The sequence below is a fragment of the Pyrgilauda ruficollis genome, unplaced genomic scaffold (genome assembly GCF_017590135.1).
Source record: "Pyrgilauda ruficollis isolate IOZ18807 unplaced genomic scaffold, ASM1759013v1 scaffold215, whole genome shotgun sequence".
NCBI lineage: Eukaryota > Metazoa > Chordata > Aves > Passeriformes > Passeridae > Pyrgilauda > Pyrgilauda ruficollis.
The window spans coordinates 332,306-352,653 of record NW_024520873.1 but is presented as its reverse complement, the minus strand read 5'-3'; the positions used below and the strand labels follow the sequence as shown (position 1 = coordinate 352,653).

Sequence of the window (20,348 nt, the reverse complement as noted above, 5' to 3'; positions counted from 1 at the left end):
TTTCTCAGAAATAAGTTGCTTTAACTCCATTTCAAGTCCTCCCAACTGTACATTAAAAACAGACTCAATGAACCTCTTGAAGTGCCTGAGCTAAAGGCACTGAAGAGAAGAGCCAACTAAAATACTACAACAACCCAAAATTATGTACCATCCTAAAGGAAGCTCAGACTATATGGAATATATACACGCAAAGAAGAGCATGATAAATCATTCAGATTAATGGCAACAATCTTACGTTTCAGAAGGAAATATCAAAATTAGAAACAAAAACTCTATTGCATATCTGTAGTAATCAAGGATTTACAAAAAAACTCATCAGAAGCCATTTCCCCCCGAAGTGCATTTCTGTTGCATCATCTGTAATACAATGGTGCATTTTACAAATTTAAAATATCATCTGTACATACCAGATATCTCAGCCCAGGTAAACTCACCTGGGAACAGTAAAAATCGCAGACAGTTTCAAGACAATTAAGCTGATATTGACAAAGTAGTAAGGCCATAGCTATTTAACTACAGTAAAGCATTGATTAAGTCACTTATTTGCTACTGATCTGCCACAGTATTATCTTTCTCTTAATAGTGGGTTACTTTTTTTTTTTTTTTCCTACAGCTAAAACTGCACCATCATACTGTGCCAGGCTAATCAAAGAAAAACAAAAAAAACCAACAAAACAACAAGAGCAGGAATGTAAGATACTAAAAAACTAACTTAATGTTAGAAATCAAAAGAAATAAAACTTTTTGCACTTTTAATTTTACTATCACATGCAAAGAATTTCTTCTTTTCACTCCCCAGCAGAAGCACGAGAGAGCGCCCCGATCTTTTCCACACGCAGTAATTTGGAAAAGAACTGAAGTGGGAAGTGTATTTCTGTCCCTAACAGAAGTCAACAACTCCGAAAACAAGTCACAGTTCCTAAAACTGAAAGTTAGGTGTGATTTGCACCTCCTGGTATTTAATATCAGCAGAGCAGGACAATTTCTATCCCGTGGGGCTGCACCAGAGGGAACCACGGAGAGCTCTGGTCTCTTGGAGCCCGGTGACAGGGAGCAGCTCCCGTGAATCCAGGAGCTGTGGGTCTGCCTCCAAACCTCCTCTCTGTCCCAGTCTTCCCAGTTTCCCCAACAGGTAAAACTGCTGGGGACACACAAGATCCCTCCCCAGCCCAGCAGGAGAGGAAAAGGCAAAGCCAGTCCCTGCCAGGTCCCAGTGCTGAGGAGAACTCCCACCCCACTGCAGTTTCACAGCCTCTGTATCCAACTGGGAATTTCCCCCTGCACAGAAAAGAATAGGAAAAAAAAAAAAAACCAAACCCCAAACCACAGCTGGAAATGGTGGCAGGGAAACGCTCACGTGAAATCTTTGCACGCAGGTGTGAAATCAATCATTCCAAGCGCCCTAAGCTGAGAGAAGTTTGGATATGCTGGGAAAAGCCAACAGCTACAGCCTGACCTACATCCCCTGCACAAGAGCCACGACCTGCTGCTGCTGGAAACACCCCAGGACTCGTGGAGCACCCCTTTCCCACCACCCCACGAGGAAGACGGAGCCACGGTCGGTTGGGTTTCCCACATGAAGACGGAGCCAGGGTGGGTTGGGTTTTCCCACATCTGATCAATGACAAAGATCCATTTCACCACTCGGGTCCTCTCAGCACAAGCACGTCACTGACACCGGGTCAGGGAATTCTGAGCCACATCTGCACCAGCCCCTTCCCTCTCAATTCCTCCTCCAAACAGCCCAACGCTCCCACAACGTCCCCTAAACACCCATGAACCACCCTCCAGGCTTGTTTTGTTCCAGTTTGGCTGCAGGAATTCTTTAGAGCCTTTAAAACTAATTCAACTTCGCGTTCATTGCATTTCAGGACTTTGACACTAAATATTTAAACTTCCCTATAGCTCCAAGGAGAGTAGCATTATCAAAATAAAGGGAGAAGGGTCTGTAAGAATCCCTGACTGTGGATGTGATCAACGATTTTTTTTCACTAAATTAAAAAAAAAAAAACCCTCCCAAACCCAGTACAGGTAGTTTCAAAGTGAATACTGATTTGGGGGCTTATATATACATATATATATATATCTAAATATTTAAATATATATATGTATACATACTTTAGGACCCGAGGAAATGGCAGGAAGCTGAGTTGGGGAAGGCTGAGGTGGGAGATCACAAAAAGGCCCTTCCCCAGAGGGGGTGGGACACTGAAGAGGCTCCCCAGGGAAGGGGTCACAGCTCCAAGCCTGTCTGATCTCAAGAAGCATTTAGACAACGCTCTCAGGCACAGGGTGGGATTTTGGGGGTGTCTGTGCAGGGCCAGGAGTTGGACTCCATGATCCTGATGGGTCCCTTCCAACTCAGCCCATTCGATGATTCTCTGACTCTCTCTTTGTAACATGCCTAGAAATGAACAGTTAACTGCATAAATACATTATATTGTGTTATGAATCAACTCAAAGCACTTGCCAAGCTGAATAATAAGTTAGAGAAATGACAACTCTGGCTTTATATATATATTTATAAAAATAGATATGAGTGTTCTCCAAGCAGTCGATAGAGAATTCCTACTGAGGCCCAAGTTGCCAAGGGTTATCTGGCTAAGAAATCAGAAGATGAAAAATTTCACAGTTATTTTAACTGCCACTTACATTCATTCTATGGCAACACGAGCATATATTACTAAGATGGTTACGGAATATATCACAATTGAGTTTTCCAGTGTTCACAACTTACAACTTTAAATTTGTACACTTGCTATTCACTAAAAAAAAAAAAAAATAAAAGAGGAAAAAATAAAGATGTGATTCTTACTGCTGGAAGCTACTTTTCCCTAACACTTTATACAGAACTTTGAACCCTGGTATGCTGATTTTGGCAGATTAATGCGCTCAGTGTTCCTATTTCAGTCATTAATCACCCTGAAACTTAACCACTTACTGCACAATAGTGTTGCAAATTCACTCAGCATACAGCTGGCAATGAGCCACTGCTCCAGAGGGGATTTCCTTAACTCTGCATCTTTAGTTCCACTTTAAACAGTTAAAAACGAGTCAGTTGCTATGACAACAGCTGTAAACAACGAGTTCCCAGGAGTCTAAACCCTGATTTCTGGCAATACAGCAGCCAACAGCCTTTTCCAGAGTCAGCACAGAGAAAACCCAGCCACAGCTCTGGTTTGCTGCCCAGTCATCCAGAGATGCCAGTGAGTGCCCAGAGTTCCCACCTGCAAGGCAGAATTCAGCATCTGCAGCAGGAATTCCAGGCTCCTTACCTGTGCAGGTAACACCAGGTGCTGTGTAGCCACCTGCCCATCCTACCCTGGGGCTGCCTCAGGAAAACACACCAAGAAAAATGCACTAAAGTCTGTAATAAAGAAATTAGAGAAAGTAACAAAAGAGGGAAAAAGCAAACAAACAAAACCCCAAACCTAAGGAGTTGCCCTCAAAAGGAGGCGAGGAAAAAGGGCATTATAAAGATTCTCACATGCTCCCTTTGCCTCCTTCCACTGCATCTACCAGACAATTTCTGCTGTCCACGCACTCTCATCTACAATCCAGTATCCTGCAAAACTTATACCTTAAAAAGCTTGCTGAATGAAATATTAGTAAGGTCAAGAGACTCTACTTCAAGCTGGAAACACATGGGTTACACTACAGTAGTACATTCAGTTTTCATCATCAGTGACTAAGTGATGACAACAGTTCTGGCTGCACTCTGCTCTGCTCATGCTGCTGCAGAGGCCATCCATGGCAGACACACCAGCCCACAAGTCAAACGTTAAATAGGTTACAAAAAGTTCTAATTTTACAGAAATGCTCATTTTCCAAAAATAATATTCTCTTGTCCTTTTCCTCCTACACCGAGGGACAGGTTAATTTGTCAATTCATATTCTTTCACTTCGTCAAAATGCTACTTTCACAATCCCAAAGCTGATTTCAAGCAGGAAACCCTCTGCAAATTAAAAACAAAAATACAAAAATTATAATCTCTATATTTATAGTGATTGGAATCCTCCAGCATTTGTGAAATCACTTTTAGAGATGAATTTTGGGACCCTCCTCAACTTCTCCAAACAAGCCACGCTCCAGTTCAGTATTCCCCTTCCCGAATCCTTCCCTCCTCAGTCTCTCTGCTGCTCTTTAGTCCACAGCTCAAGTGAAACACAGAATCATTGGCTGGCCCAGCGTTACTTTGGTGACCGGGGTGGCACGTACTGCTCCTTGCCCACGCGGCGCGGCGCTCCCTGAGGCGAAGATCTGCGTCCAAACTGGCGCCTCTGTTCCCTGATTTTCCCAGCAGCTCCCCTGGGAGCCCCGCTGCCGCGGAACCCGGAGTAATCCTTCATTCGGCCTTCGTGAGGAGCCCTCTCGTGAGGAGCCCTCTCGTGAGGAGCCTTCTCCGGAGCTTTCTCCAGCGTACCGTTTTCTTCATTTTTGGCAGGGGGAACGATGTTGGCGCGGTGCTCCCTCAGAGGCTGGACAGGGACTGGAGGCGGCTCCTTTGGGGGTTTCTGGCAAACTTCGGCGTAGCTGAGCTTGCGAGGCTCCTTTGGGAGCAAGGAGAAGAGGGAGGTTTATGCACCACGAGCACCTCCCAGCCCACCCCAGGCACCAAGCCACGGCACAACAGCAGCGACACGCGCAGCGAGCGGAGGGGAGCCCAGGTGCACCGTCAGCACATCCTGGAGCAACATCAGGTGCACATCCTGCAGCAAGCTGCCTGTGTCATTCCCATTCTGGCCTTACCTGTGTCGACAGAGCAGGAGCTGCACTTGCTTGAGCAGAAGGTGAGGAGGTGTTTGTCCTCGGTGGCTTTGCAGCGCTGATGGGACAGACGGATGCCGGCGGAGAAGCCGGGCTGGCCACGTCCTTTGGAGCAGACACTTCTTCTGGTTTGCTCTCTGGCTGAACCGTGCTGATAAACCAACAACAATTCAAATTAAAACCTACCAACACTCAGGTTTCAGAGATTATTTCCTTTCTTTGAAGTCACAATTGCAGAACAGAACAGCACAGTCATCCCCACCATTATCTGCTCTTTCCATCTGGTGGCCTCTGGAGAAGATCAGGCACTACCCAGGCTCCCCCAGGGAATGGGCACAGCCCCGAGGCTGCCCGAGCTCCAGGGGCATTTGGACAACACTCCCAGGGATGCTCAGGGTGGGATTGTTGAGGTGTCTGTGCAGGGCCAGGGGTTGGACTGGATGATCCCTATGGATCCCTTCCAATTCAGGACACCCCATTATTCCATGCTGTGTCCATGTTCTCTGCGTACCTCAGCACCACAGGCTCAGTCTGGCTCGGGGAGCTCACGCTGGGCACGGGCGGTTGGGCAGCGCTGGGGGTTTGTTCATCCGGAGCAGGAGCAGGGCAGGGGCACAGGGAGTCTTTGCTTTCCTGCACATAGAGCAGAAATTGCAAAATACAGAACAATACTCAAATTGCTCTACAACATGGTACTGCAAGACATCTGAGAAGTGGGGTAGTCCCAAAGGGTGCTCAAGTCCTGATGATAGCAATTTTACTTCTTTTGGACCATCACCTCCTTATATGGGCAAAAGAAGCAGTGGGTAAAACCAGAACTAAGGCTGGATCATCCAGAATGTCAGTGCTTAGTCCCACCAGCTCAAAGAAGGAATTCATCTGGAAAGATCCCTTGCCCACACTTCCACCAAACTGTTCCTACTGCAACAGCCAACATTCCTCCTTTGCCTGCTTTATTCCTAAAATGAGTTTACAACAGCGTAACTGCATGAGCCCTAGCTGCATTCCCACAAAAAAACTGGGAAAATGCACTATGAAGTCTGGGATTAAACCACTGGAATAGGTGGTTTTAACAAACCAACCCTTTAACAGGGAAAAGGGTGTCACAGCAGCCAGATATGCTCATGTGTGTACAGAGACAAGACCAGGCACCTTCTCTTTGCAGACTCCTTTAACGATGTCGGACATCCTGCTCTCCAGCACAGGCTCTCCCAGAATTTTTGCTGTGCTGCCAGGCAAAGGTGGGAAATTTGATGCAAGCAAGTCAAACTTTGGTGTCTGAGTCTTTGTTTCTGCTGAAGGCTGAGGTCTCTGGAAAGGGAAAACACAAGTTACTAGAGTCATAACACCGAGCAGTGAAAGCCCTGAGCAAGTTGTCAGGGAACTTCCTAGAAAAACTGTAAACCCCAACATAATCTGAGGATTTAAGCACTCTGCCATTCCTTCAATAACTGGGAAGCCAACACTCTGCACTTTGTGTGACTCCGTGCAAAAAGGGAAGCAGAACTTACCGAAACCCGGTCGTCCTCCCGTCTCCTCCGACCCCTGAACACGTTCCTCCTTTAAAGACAAGAACAGCACTCAGTGCATCCAGCCAGCTGCAGTGGGCACTGCTCTGCATGAGGGCATCCACAGCTGCCTGCTGAGCCTTCCCCACACATGGCTCTGGGATGTTCTCCCTCCCCAGGAGGGGCCAAAGTTCCAGCTTCGGAAGAAGTTGGAAAAGAGTCACTGCAGGAACAGCTTCTCTTTCTCAGCTCCCTGCATGAGCATCTGACCAAGCATAGGGATAATTATTTTATAGTCATAAACTTATTAGTCTGATTTCTCACTGATCTGCCCTTGCAAGTCTAAACCCTGAGCCAAAAGAGATAAAAACAATTAATCTTAAAATACTGAGGAGCACCAAATTCCCAACCAAGGGTTTACTTATTATTTACAACAATACAGATGCCAACTCTACTTCAGCATCTGTTTTAATTCTGGGAACAAATCAGTTACTTTAAAATAAAGTTATTTACAACAATACAGATGCCAACTCTACTTCAGCATCTGTTTTAATTCTGATTTAACAAATCAGTTACTTTAAAATAAAGACACCTCACTGTCTTACTGTCAGCTGTTCATCAGAGTAACTACCAGCTGCAGAGTCAAGCTGGAACCACTCCTGCTCCCAGGTCAGCATTTACTGCTCCTGATTTACTTAAGTGTCAGTTTTCTCATGGCTGCTCCTTACAGAAATGCATTTTGTGCTGATGGTTGATACCTTTGGCTCACACAAGCCAAGCCCCAGCTGCTGTGTGACAGCAAACACAGGGCAGAGCCCTTTACCTGCCCCTGCCGACGCCGTAATCGCCGTTCTGCTCCAGCTGCGCCGCGGGAGAATCCTTCTGGGAATACCCTTGGTCTTGGTGCCCGCTCAACGAGCCGCTGTGTCGCTCCATGACAAAATTCCTTGAGCTGGTTCTGCTCAGGTCCCCCATGGGCAGGGCCCCGGCGCCGGGCGGCCCCTCGGGGTGCTCCGAGCTGCCGGACGAGCGGAAATGGGGCTTCACCCTGCGGGCACAGAGCACGAGCTGTGGGACCCCCGAGCTGAGGAAGCACAGCACAGCCACCACCAACTGCAGCTGACTCACAGCTGACAGGAAAAGCAGGTCAGCAAGCACCAGAATTCCTGTTTGAGGTCGCTGCCCAAAAGATATCCGGGAGGGGAAAAAAACATCCCAAAACCTCAAACAACTAAAAAAAAAATCCCAAAACCCAGGGGTCACAAAAGAGCCAGAAGAACCCAAAGAGGAATATTTCCTTTGGGCCTGCAGCACTGGCACAGGGCATTGGAAACGGAGCTGGAGAAATAAGCCAAGGCCAAGGAACAGACTGATCTGGCCACAGGAAACAAACTGAACTGAGACACGAGGCCAGGAGTGACTGAACATGGCAGATCAGGCCAGGGCAGCTGAGCTCCACCATGCACAGCTCATTCTCAAACCCCCAGCACTGACTCTGCAGTTCCCAACCCCCAAATGTTCCACCCTGATATTGATTATTCAGCTTTAAAGCTGTGGCTCCTTTGAGCACAGACACAGCTCTGCACTCTCAGTGCTGCTGCAAGTTCAGGCTCAGGGTCTTGAATGTAGAATTCTCCAGAAAAGCTCAGATCCAGCACAACATGGAACATTTTTCTGGAGCAGCATTTAAGTCTTTTCAACTATTCTCTACTTTTGCTCTTCATTGGTTTTCCATATGCAGCACTGATCAAAGACAAGAACCCAAATTCTCTCTCCTTTGGTAAACTCTGCACATCTCATAATTTAAGGGCAGCAGGAGGATGTTGCACACTTGCTGTTTTTAAACAATCTCATTATAACATTCCATGAAATCAGAAGAAACTCTCCTAGTGCCAGCCAAAGTACAATTCCTCCATCTCCCTTTCCCACAAGGATGTTGCAACAAATCAGCGCAAAATAAATACGAGTGGCTTAAACAAATGTTTAGCTACAGAGAAAACTCCAGTAGTTAACTATTAACTGTCTGTACCACAAAACAAATCAGGTTTAATGGGCCAGGACAGAAACCCAAAAGCAGCAGCTGGATGAACTCTTCAAACAAGCTGTTCTGCAGGTCAAGAGCAGATTCGCTGAACAGAGATGAATTCACACTTCCCAACTTCAAGAACCAGTTTTAAGGGCCCAATAAAGTTTTAGTTTCCCATCAGCAACAACCACAGGGAGGAGGTGGAGCAAAGTCAACTGAATTCTTCCATTTTGTCCAAGTTGTTCTTAAAATGGCATATTCTCAAGCCACTGCTCAGCCCTCAGATCTCATAATCTTACCCGTCATCGAGAAGGCCACAGTCTTGTCTGGGCAGAAGAGCAAAGCAGAAAAGACAAGGAAAGATAAAGGAGCGAAAAAAAAAAAGAGCAGAGAGGAGGAGAAATGATGTGAGAGCAGAAGGAAGGAAGAGCAGGAGGAAGGAGAAGCAGGGAGCACAGGCTGCCCAGCCCCCAACTGTGACCTGTTCTCTCTTAGCGCGATACTGGATCATCACTGGGCCAGCAGGACCTGCACACACTGACCCTCCAGCTGCAACCTCAAGCACTCAAGTCTTACAACTGAAGCCTTTACATAACCAGGATATTAAAAGCTTAGGGTTATGCAGATGTGATGTACAAGGAGGGATTTCAAGGCTAGCACTTGGATACACACAGTTGAAGCATCTGTACTTCCATGAGGGTCCACATACCTGAAAGCTTTACAGGTTTTAAGATTGTGCACACCAATTTAAAAAAAAAAAAAAAAAAAAAAAAAAAAGCCAAACCACCTTTGTCAAGATGAGAGCTGGGAGCTGAGCAGCTGCAGCTGGAGCAGCTGCTCCATCTTCCAGGCAGTAACACTCCCAGTTCCACAGTCTGTGCTAAGACTCTGCTGAGTCACCACAGACCAAAGCCTGAAGTTCCCCTTCTGCCAACAGCCACAGACCTGAACTGCACCACAAACCCACTCAGAGCCCTGGCAGCTGTTGACTGATTTCTCTAACAATACCAACAGCAATTCCCATGATCCCAGCCCAGTGCTGCACACAAACAACTCCCACCCCCACACACAGGTTACTACGCCATTGTGTTCACGGAGCAATTGCTCCAGCAATACAAAGTGTTTCCTCCTCCCCGGTGTTTATATCTGAGCTAAGTCCTTACAGCTCTCAGGAAAGATGGGGATAAAGCAAATAAATTACAGGAACAGCCCCAGCATCGAGCAGTTGGACGCAGCAGTCAGGACAAGCAACTCCCACTGCAGGAACCAGCAGCTCCACAAGCCTGATCCCAGCAGGAAAGGCTTATGTTGTGCTGCAGGAGTTTATAATCTGTGTATAACAAACATAATTACAAGTATGACCTGAGGAGGAAGTTATTTATTTGTCTGCAAAAATTCCTCTGAGGCTTTTGAAGGAGTTACCCTGGCTCTCTCCAGCACTGTGTCCATTATTTTAGGATCTTAAGCTGCTGCCTTCTACTTCATGTTTTTAATAAAGTTGAAAAACAACACACATTTGATAAAACAAAATAAATAACGTGGTCCCATCAGAAAGCACTGCATGTGGCATGCAAGGAACACTTGAGGATCTCAGCAGTGTAAGTTTTGCAGGAGTAAACCCCTGGCAGAGCTCTCTTACCGATTCCTGTGGAATGGGCGACCTATACTCAGAGAAGCAGCATTTGTTTTATATGATCCTGGTGTATTAAAGCCATTCACAAACCCACCGTTGGGAAACGGGGCCTGCAACAGACACAACAGTCTCAGTGGCTGAGCTACAAAGAGAATGTTTGCAGATTAATGATCAGCTTCAGCAGTTACTCATGGCTGTAATTTCACACTGGGCTACAGCATCTACTGTGGTGTGAATTCACTACTCCAGCCAAATCCCCACAGGTTCACAGTCTGCATCTGTTTTAGCAGTTCCCCCATTCCTGGAAAAGCTATAGGCTCTTCCAGTAACACAAGCTGCAGGATAATGGAATTTCACACCAAAATTCCTTGAAATACGTGGCAGCCAATGGTGAGACTGGCAGCTCCTCTGACAGCGTTGCTTTATCAGGGCCGTGACAAAAGCGTCACAAAACAGAAGGATCTGACCAAGAAACCTGAACACCCACTCACCCTAGTGATTATTAACCAAATCATCCCCGATGGGCTGGGCTTCTCCTCCCCTTCTCCCCAGCTGTTACTCACCAGTGGTGTCTCAAAGTAAGGTGCAGGATTTGGAGACCACGTCTGAGGCACGATGCTGTAAATCGAGTACTGCTGAGGGCTATATACAGGCTGCATAAACAGGGGGGAGGCAAACTGGGCTTGGGTCTGCACAGGCTGGGGATACACACTGGAATCCACGACCCGGTAACCATTCTTAGCAAAAAACGTGTTGATGGCTTTTATCCTGGCCTGCAAGACAGCAAATCACACCAGGAGTCAGCTGGGAGAAAGGGAGAACGTGGAATCTTTCTTGCCTGCTGGAGGGATTTGAAGGTTCATTACTGTTTATGAATAAAAACTGATAAAATCAGTCCAGCTCATATTCCCACAGCATGATAAGGGGAAGGACACATGTTGCTTTAGCTGGGTGATCTGTAAAACTGAAGATAAAGGCAGGAACTGTCCAGACTCCAATCATGACAGCTCCTCTCACAGTGCATGCACTTTGCTCCAGCCTGCTTTGTGCAGCAGCCAACTCAAGGCTCACAGTGGCAGGAATCCCTCTCCTGAGCTCTGCAAACCCAGATTCTGGGGCAAGTAGAGAAGGGAAGCCAGCACAGGAATGTATTTCACCCCCCTTGGGAAGCAGTGCTGTGAGTAACCAGCAGCCACTGAACTGTAATTTGTCAGAGCTCCCCATGACCTCGTTCATGTTTCAGCCTCCAGAGCCAGAGTTATGGACTATCCCACTGCTGGGTCCTTGGTTCACCCCCCACAAACAGCCACCATCATCCAAACAGAAACCACACAATGCAATCCCAACAGACACAGCAACTAAAGCAGCCTCACCATTACTGGCTTGCCCTGAAAGGTTTTCACTTCTTCCCTTAAGTATTTGAATGCCTGCATAAACGAAAAAAGATCAACATTAGAATATCTTGATAAAGTTGTACTTCCCAAAGGATGTTCCACGATTTAACACAAATGTGCAGTCATGTGCTTCCCTGTCAGCCCAGCTAAATTGATTAACACTTCAAATTCAGGATTCTAGTGCCAGTCATGGCCAGAGAACGCCAAGGCAAGAGCATTATAACCCCACAAAAAAAAGACCCCCTTTGGTCTTATTAGCCAGAATGTGTCAGTAATCTCTTAAAACAACAAAAAGGGGATCAGTAAATAAGTATTTCTTTTAGCTACAGGAAGCACAAGTGCACTTTCCCTGAGCAGGGGAAGGACCAAAGCTGGGTGTCAGAGGAAGGCAGCCTTACCTGTTGCGCGTCTGTGTCGGACTGGAATGTAACGTACCAGTTGTTGTTGTGAGCAAACTCACAGCTTATCACCTTGGGGCAGTTCTCATTCTTGAACAGAGCCTTCACCTCCTGGGGAGAGAAGTTGAGGGCCCTTGTACAGTGAACACTAAAGAGACCCAAGTTTATGCTCCAGCTCCTCAGCTGCTGCTCTCCCGTGACCAGAGATGTTTCTTATTCCCCTGACCAAATTACCCTTACCTGCTTCTTAACCCACAAATCCTACTTCACCCTCCTGGGCTCCCAAGATAAAACAGAGCTGCCACAGCTAGTAAGAAAATCAAGATCTGTGTAGACCTGGTGATATTTTCATATGAAACAGGTAGGAAAAGTGTGGCTTTAGATCAGCAGTCATGGAGACAACAATGATTCCATGAAATATTTCTAAGTCAAGGCAACCTGACAGCTTTGCATTAATCAGATTGCAAAGAGAGGGACAAGCAGCTGCTCAGAGCTTGCATTAAAAGAACTCATTAAAAATGCTGGTAGACAAACACCCATGTATTACAACTTTAAAAAACAAAGAACTAAATCATTCTGTTTGCCAAGTATCAGGAGGAATTTTATTATCCTCCCTCCTCAGGCATAATGAGCTCAGCTCACGCTGGGGCTCAATGAATGAGAAATGTTTAGTAACATTTCTTGCTGCCAAAACAACTGTCTGACTTCAAGTAAAGTTATTGCTGTGACAAAAATTTAGCCTGAATTCCAAACTATGCCCTGGACTGAATTATTTTTGGATCTGAAAAGAAACCAGTTCAAACTTCCTTCCAGAAAAGCCGAGCTAGCTCAGCTTTGGTGCAAAAAAAGTTTACTTAAGAAGGTTTAAATATAGTAGTAAATAATGGGAAGGGATAATGACAATAAGTTTTTGTTTTGGATATTTTGATACTGCACCCAGGCGGAAAAAGTTACTGATGTGGTCTAGAAGAAAAATATCTGTGTTTAATCCAATTAAACACCAGCTGACCTTTTCCTGGTGCTGTCTGAAGCCCTGTTGAAAACACCTTCCAAAACCAGTAAGAGTTACTTATTTCTTTTCTCTTTATTTACCTCTATAGGTGTAGTTTCAGGGATCTCACGGAGAATGATAATACATCGTTTGTGGTTTGGTCTGACTTTCTCCCCCCTTTCATCCACTTGTACCATAGGAGAAGCTGAAAATAAAGTATAAAATTTGGACATCTCAGCAGTAGCAGACTCTCTTGTGGAACTTGGAACAAAGACTGAGAATTCAGGAGTTTGGAACAGCCTCCTACTCAGTGAAGTTCCCATCACCATTTACCAGAACAACAAACCATAACCAGCTCAGAGGCTGCAACATCCCTCTGAAGCATGAAAGGATTCTTTGTGCTACTGATACAGATTCCAAAATCCCAGACTTACATCTCAAAACTTCAAGAATAAGGTCCATGTCTGTTGTCAGCTTCTTAATCCCTTCCATGTTGGCAATTGTCCATATTGGAACAAACTGATCACTGTCCATCTGAGACATCAAGTAGAGATCCTTGGAAAGATTCTCTCTAAAAAGTTAGAAAATCATTATTTAGAAAAGATCCTGAACTTAGAAACCTGAGAAAACTCAAAACAAGAGGATAACTACAGGCTTAAATAATATTCACCAGTACCATTCACAACCAAAACACCCTCAGATTTTCTCTCCTGGAACAAATCCCAGCAAATCAACACAAAGAGTAAGATAATTTTAAAAACTTAATGAAGCTCCAGTGCCCTACACGTTGGTCTGCAAAAAGGATCTGCCAAAAAGACTTCTGGTGCCACACAGTACATGATCTCAATGTCTTATGACTGTGGAGCACAGGAGTCATCCTCATCCAAGGACACAGCTGCACAGACAGGACTGAAACAGCTGGAAGGTGCCACGGGGTTCTACAGCACATCAGCAAATCCTGGTTTGTGTTTTTATCAAGATGATGGTACATATCAAGCCGAGAAGAGGGATATTTGCCAAGGATTTTAATAAAGTGTTTATACCAAGCTACACCTACCGAGAGAAGCAGAATTCAAGCTGTTTTCTCAAACATTCTCTGATGTCTTCTGTGGACACAGTGGAGCTGCCATCACCTGAAAGGGACCATATCCACCATCAGCTCCCACTTTCATGGCAACAAGACCAGGCAAAGACACATCTCATTGCAGAAAACAAGAATCAATCCCTCTGGGTAGGACCAAGAGGAAAAGCTCATCCAAGACGAGACCCCCAGATTACACATTCTCAACATGATTCTGATCCCACTTTGCACCTCTTTGGCCACGTGTTGAGGCCATACTGGAGCTTCTTGGATACACATGGACATGTCAGAACTCTAACTTGGTCACTCCACACTTAGAGCAGCTCCAGGGGGGTTACAGACACTGACAGCAGCATTTGAACTTCCAACACTCACCAGACACTTCATAGATTTGGTACCCCAGATCTTCAGTCGCCAGGACAATTCCGTTTGCTGACGCCTCATCAGCTCCTGCGCCATTCCTTGGGGCTTCACAGGACGGGGAATACATCACTTCATACTGCTTGCAGCTGTCCTCTGAGATCTCTATGTTACCTGGCAAAGGAACACACCACAACAGGAAAACTCCTGTCAGCTTCAGCGTATTTTCCAATTGAAAAACTCTGGCTACTAACATTAAAACAAATACTCAGGAAAGCTGTACCTGAGAGTGTCTAACCTTAGCCTGTATTTCTTACACTTTGTGTTGAATAGAACTTCTACCTCTCCAATTTCAGGAAGATCTGGTTTGCACTAGGCTCGCAGGGAAAAGCAAATAAAAGTAAATAAAGGATCCTGAAATTGATCCCCAAAGTGGCAGAGAATCTAAAAACCAGTCCTCCCACTTGAAATTTAAAATATTTAAGCGAGGTTCCTGAAAACAAGGGATGAAAATTGCTTACACTGCCTCAATTGCTTCACTTTGTTATGAAGAGACAAATGAGTTTCTGTCGGGCAAAGCACAAACCCAGCGCTCTCTCCTCGCTTCTGCTGACTTACCAGAAACCTTTGACAAGGCCATACAAGCTGAATGTTCTCTTCTTTATCCCTAACTTTTACTAAACCATTTTGCAGGGAATCTTCTGCATCCTCTGCCATGCTTTGAGTCACCTTAGCTACACCCCAGATCGAGTCTGAGCCAAACAAGTGAAACCAATTGAATCCTTAGTTCTGGACACTGCCTGTGTGGTAAGGATGGGAATGGGACTGCAGGGGAACAGCCTGAATGGAAAGGAGTTAACCACGGGTACTGCACAGGGTCTGCTCCAGAACAAATGCTCCTGACAGCTCTCAGCAGCACCTCGGTCCCCCAGGATTGCAGGTGGCCCTCAGATCTCGTTTTCCTGTTCACAGGGTCCAGTGGATGCTCAAGTGCAGCAATGTCATGAAGCCATTTCTACACGTTCAGCACCCTGCTCCCCTCTTAGCGCGTTACTTGGTCATCACCGGGCCCCCTGAATCCTGTTCCAGCAGAGCTCAGAGCCCTTCCTGAACCAGAGCCCACCGCTGAGACCCACCACCCTCACACACCACCTGCTGCTTTCTCACCTTCCTTTCATACACACTGCTCCAGCAGCACTGACACCCTCAAGGACAAGAGCCAGAGGCTGCTCCTCACAGCTGAACTCCCCGAGTGTCCCCCAAGTGGGGCCATGTCACAACCCCTGTCCCAAGAGCTCACCCTCAGCTGGAGTCCCCTGGGCTGCTGCTGTCTCCTGCCACGTGTGCTCTGTGCCATTGGTGGGGGGCACGGCCTCACCACTGCCCTGGGGCACTTCTTGCCACACTTTTGCGTTGGGGTTCAAGCCAGCACCTTTTGATGTTACCTGCTGAAGAGAGCAGAACGCTTTGGTTAGTGAGAGCAACCCAGAGCAGCCTCAGAAGTCAAGCCAGAAAATACAGGCGAATTTAGTGATTGTCTCTAGAGTTCCACATCTCAAGTGTCTACCCAGCTATTAAGCACCTATGTGATTTTTTTTATCAATGAAAACAGGAAAATCCTTGGTATTTTCCAAGTATTTCGTTTCTACCTCCATGAGAAGTGTTGCCTTCAACCTCTCTTTATTGACATCCGACAACATCAGCGGAGGCAGCGGTTACTCGGCAAGGACTCTGGGAACTCATAAGCTTTTAAAGACTTGACTGTCATAATGCTCCAGTCCCCTTTCACCAGAAAGGGAAATTTTCCCTCCTCCAGACCCCTTCCTAGAAAGGAAGGTAAAAAAACATATGTCAAGGAGAAGAAACTGTATAACTCAACGGAATTAGTGACATCTGTACTAACCAAGCATCACCTGTGCTGTGTCAGGATTCCTCCTGAACTTACTCAAGTCCTACCCCATTCCCCCAGGAATCTTACACACATCAACAGACACTGATGATTTCCTTAAACTGGTAACCAAGGAGATTAAAGGTTTTGAATTGACAAGACAAACTTACACACCATCCCAGCCTGCTGGGGAGAGAACAGGATCTGCTCACTCTGGCTCTGGGCAACAAGGACCATAATTAGAGTCAAAGGGTTACAAATGAAGCAGACAAGAAGAACTGCAAGACTCCAGCCTGGCACCTGGCACAGAGAAACGCTCATTCCCACAGCACAATACAGAATCCTTCAAGGTCCCTCTCCCAGTGCTGCTCAAAGGTATTTTGGGTGAGGAATCCAACAATCCAGCAGCAGAAGGGAGGGAAAACATGGCTTTTGCTCCTTTCACATAGTGAAATAATAACTGTAGTTAGAGGGTAGTGAATAAAACTACCTTTATGCAAAAATTCTCCCCCCGGGATATCCCAACACCCCACAAGCAGCTGTAACAGTTCCTCCAGCCACTGAACGATGCTCCACTTCACTGCTGCAATTTGCTGGACTTTAAAAGGTGAAAGCCATTAATCCAGCTCATATCCACAAACACACAGATAAGCAAGCTGGGTATGTTGGAGGCCAGGCTCCTGGATTCTGAAGTTAAGGAGTGGCTCACTACCAGGCCTCAAACACACAGCACAAGGATAAGGAAGCAGTTGCAATAGCTTTAGAGATAATTCCTCTGCCAAGGTCACACCTCGTGCCAGAGCTGTTTGCTGCAAGGACAAGCCCCAGCTCAGTAACAAGAAGCCTCCAAAAACTGGAGAAGTTCAAGACAACCGTGTGAGAAGCAAAACAAAGACCACGGTTTTTGCAAAGCTCTGAGATTCAAACCCCCCACGCACAACTGATTTAATCCACATAGCAACAGAGTCTTCCCCTCCCGTTAATCTTGGCCCAGGAGCAGAGCTGGAAACTGGAAATAGTTCAGGGTGAAAGGACACACGTGTATTTTCCTTTGCAGATTTCAGAGGAGCTGTTCCCCAACAAAACAACCTGCAAAGCAAAACCCAGTAACCTGCTACAACCACAGGCTGTCACTGCAGTTCAGCAGTTCCAGACTAAGTTCTGCTCAGCTTCTGGTCACTCCTGGGGCAGCATCACCTGCCCACAGACCCAGAGCCAGCAGTTCCTTGAACTTACTTCTCAACAAAGCAAAAAGAAACAAGACACATCCAGGAGATGATTCATTCTTTTCTAAAAATAAACCATGCCTCACTACCTACATCTCTAAGGGTAGCACTGAGCTCAGGCCTAAAGTAATTTGCAGGAATAAATGTGATAAAGTGAAACTGAAACACTTTGTTGTGGTTACTGCATTTCTGGAGGTGATTGGGACTAAAAGCAGCTCTGATGAAGTGGTGAACACAACGGCTGGGACACACCTGGAACAGAGCATGGGCCACTTCCCCTTGTGCTAAAAACAGTGAGCTGTAACAGCCCAGCAGCATGCAGCCCTGCTCTCACTCATCTCAACAGCAAAACCCCACAGACTGCAGAGGATAAAAAGTCCCTAATTTACATCAGCTTTTGGGAAATTCACGCTGCGCTCCGCGAGCAAAATCGCTCCATCCTGGCCAGCGGCTCTTCAGAAGAGAAGGCCAAAATATCAATTCTTGCTTATTTAACTGAGGCTACAAACACCGAGCCCGTGGGATTGGCTGCAGCACGATCCTCCCAGCTGCTATCGGGAACTTTCATGACGAGGTTAAAGCTTTACAGAGTGACAAAGGTTGGAAACACTCGCTGGGATCCACGAGCTGACAAAGCTCTCCTCCTCAGCACAGCTTCCCCTCTCGCTCACACTACTTCCAGCAAATGTGGATCAAAGATTCTCCTCCAATAACTCCTAAAAATTCTCTATTGAAGAAAATTCTCATTCTGGAACACGGCAAAGGATATTTTTCTTATTGTAATTACATCTAAATTACACTTATCCAGATTCAATTAAGCTGACAAAAATGCATGCGCTCAAAAGTTTTAAGGCGTTCAATTTTAATATTAATTCAAATTATTCTGCAACCAAAATCCTAACCCAGAGCTTGCGACAGATTTCCTGGAGTAGACAAACTCTCTGAAACAGAAACAAAGCAAAAAATCCAGAAGAGAATTTAACCAAACTTGTGAGGGGAGAAACTAACCCTTTTCCAGAAATGGAAACGTAAGCAGATGGAAAAAGCCCAAGGTCAGCAAAGCTCCGGGAGGCAGCTGAGAGAAGCCTTGTGCTGGCTGGGGCACAGGCAGGTAGGGACCCTGAGGGGCTCAGACCACCTTCTCTGAGGGGAGCTGATGCAGACTCAGAGGCTGGATGAGGAGAGGTTGGTGTCAAACCAACACACAGAGCTCCTTCAGAGCTGCTGGCAGGTTTCAGGTAACAGCTCAGTGCTCTGGTAACTCCCAACCCCACAGGAACATCCCTCCCACCAGGAGCTGCAGGGTTTTCCCTTGAGGAGCTCCTTCACCCCTTGGAAAAGCCAAGGCACAGCTGTGCTGTCTGAAGGTGGTAGCTGTGTCAGAGGGTGTGAACAGGGGCAGTGAGGGGTCACAAGAAGCCTCACGTGCTCAAGAGGGCCAACAACACTCAGTGCTTCCCACAATCCTGGATTTCTAACCAGGAGGCAGCACGGGCAGCATTTCACCCACCTGAAACACAAACTCCCATTTCCCCAAGAAATTACAAATATATGGAATTCAGAGCACATACCCATCTGAGTAGAGCCCAGCAGCCATTATCAATTCCATTTCTCTGGATGTATTTATTAATATTCCAATGCACCTAATTATTAACTGTTAACACAGATCTTGGCTTAGAGGGAGAAAAAAGGCCTGCCCCAAACATAAATGTATGAAACAGCACGAGCCTTATACAGCCCTTACACAGCCATCACTGCAGAGATTTGGAACTAAAGGATGTTGAAGGAAACCCAATTCCTCCTCACACACTGCAAAGGCCACACTTACATCTCAAGTAGATCTAAAACAAACACTGACAACTACATCAACTCAGCCAATCCCCCTGAAAAACCTCAGGACTTCCACCCATCCTGTGCCTAACCTTCAAAAAGTCCATACGGTCCTCAGGAACTCTAAATTAAATATTATTGAGGCTTCCAGAATGAAGATCACAGAAACTCCCAACACCATCAGAGAAAGATCAGAGTTAGGGAGTTAGTTGGTTTAGGACTCCCTAAAAATCTCGAAGTGCTGATGAGCTCCAGCTCCCATCCACACCAGCAGCAGCAGCCATGTGCTCCCTGACATGCTCCAGCTCCCATCCACATCTCCATCCCTGCATTCCAGAACCTGCCTCGTGCACCCGGGGCCTCTCGCCACGCTCAGCCAGGGATGAGGCAGCTGCTCGTGCCTCCCATCAGCCTCAGCAGTTCCTCTTCCAGCAGAACACTGCAACCCCTAATTCTCCAGACCTGTCACCGTGTTCAGGATAACTTTTAATCCTCCCCGCGAAGCCAAGGAACATTCAGCTCAGAAACTGAGGTGATTCACTTAAGAACTAGAACGCGTTTCCTAAACCGCTTTATTGAGAGGTTCCTAACCACGGAGCACATGTTGTGTTTGTGCGTGAGCCCACCAGCAGCATCTCACCCGTTACCCGAACAAAGCCCCGGGCAGAACCCCCGGGCTGAACCCTCCCCTCCCGTGCAGACACAGCCCAGCGCCCGCCCGGCGCCCTCCGTTACTCCCCCGGCCCCGGCAGCTCCTTGCTCCGTGCACGTTTTGGGACAAAACTCGGTGCAAAGTTTACGGCGGCCACCCGGGTTCGTTCAGCAAAGGCTAAAAGCGCTCGACCGAACCCGTGAATCGCCGTGAGCAGGTGAAGCCCCATCCCCGGCCGCAGCGGACACGGCGCCCGCCCTCCTCGGTGACCTCCAGGGCCGGGCCGGGCCGCGCTCCGCGTCCCGCCCGGACCCGGCGCGCCGGGGAACGGCAGAACCTCCCCCCCTCCCGCGCCACAAACCACCCCCAGTGTTTAATTAACGCAATTAACGAGGCGCCGCGCTCGGGGCCGGCCCCGCGGGGCCGCCCCGCGTGTCGAGGGGCCGGGCCGGGCCCGCTGCTGGGAGGCCTCGGGGAGGCCCCGCGTGTCCCGCGTCACCTTCACGGCCGGGCCGCGGCGGCACCCGAAGGTCACGGCGGCGCCTCCCCCGCCCCCTGCCCCGGCGGAACCTTCCAGAGCGCCCACCGACCCC

At 47.2% G+C, this 20,348-nt stretch overlaps 1 protein-coding gene across 3 annotated transcripts; it reads right to left on the bottom strand.

Annotated features, from left to right (window-relative positions):
• Nucleotides 1–3,984: 3,984 nt before the first annotated feature.
• On the bottom strand, nucleotides 3,985–16,733 carry LARP4 (La ribonucleoprotein 4). Of its 3 annotated transcripts, none has more exons than XM_041468193.1 (16): nucleotides 15,809–16,099; nucleotides 15,460–15,607; nucleotides 14,175–14,333; nucleotides 13,776–13,851; nucleotides 13,153–13,289; nucleotides 12,820–12,923; nucleotides 11,728–11,838; nucleotides 11,309–11,362; nucleotides 10,499–10,708; nucleotides 9,942–10,045; nucleotides 7,100–7,324; nucleotides 6,280–6,328; nucleotides 5,921–6,079; nucleotides 5,280–5,401; nucleotides 4,751–4,919; nucleotides 3,985–4,551 (listed from the first exon to the last, which is right to left on the bottom strand). In XM_041468193.1, the coding sequence occupies exons 1-16, from the start codon at nucleotides 15,857–15,859 to the stop codon at nucleotides 4,192–4,194; spliced, it is 2,238 nt and encodes a 745-aa protein (XP_041324127.1). In that variant the 5' UTR covers nucleotides 15,860–16,099; the 3' UTR covers nucleotides 3,985–4,191. The 3 variants fall into 3 exon arrangements, with proteins under 3 accessions (XP_041324127.1, XP_041324128.1, XP_041324129.1); XM_041468194.1 differs by having other exon boundaries at nucleotides 15,460–15,604; XM_041468195.1 differs by lacking the exons at nucleotides 3,985–4,551; nucleotides 4,751–4,919; nucleotides 5,280–5,401; ... (1 more) ...; nucleotides 6,280–6,328; nucleotides 7,100–7,324 and having other exon boundaries at nucleotides 9,938–10,045; nucleotides 15,809–16,733.
• Between the last annotated feature and the right edge of the window lie 3,615 nt (nucleotides 16,734–20,348).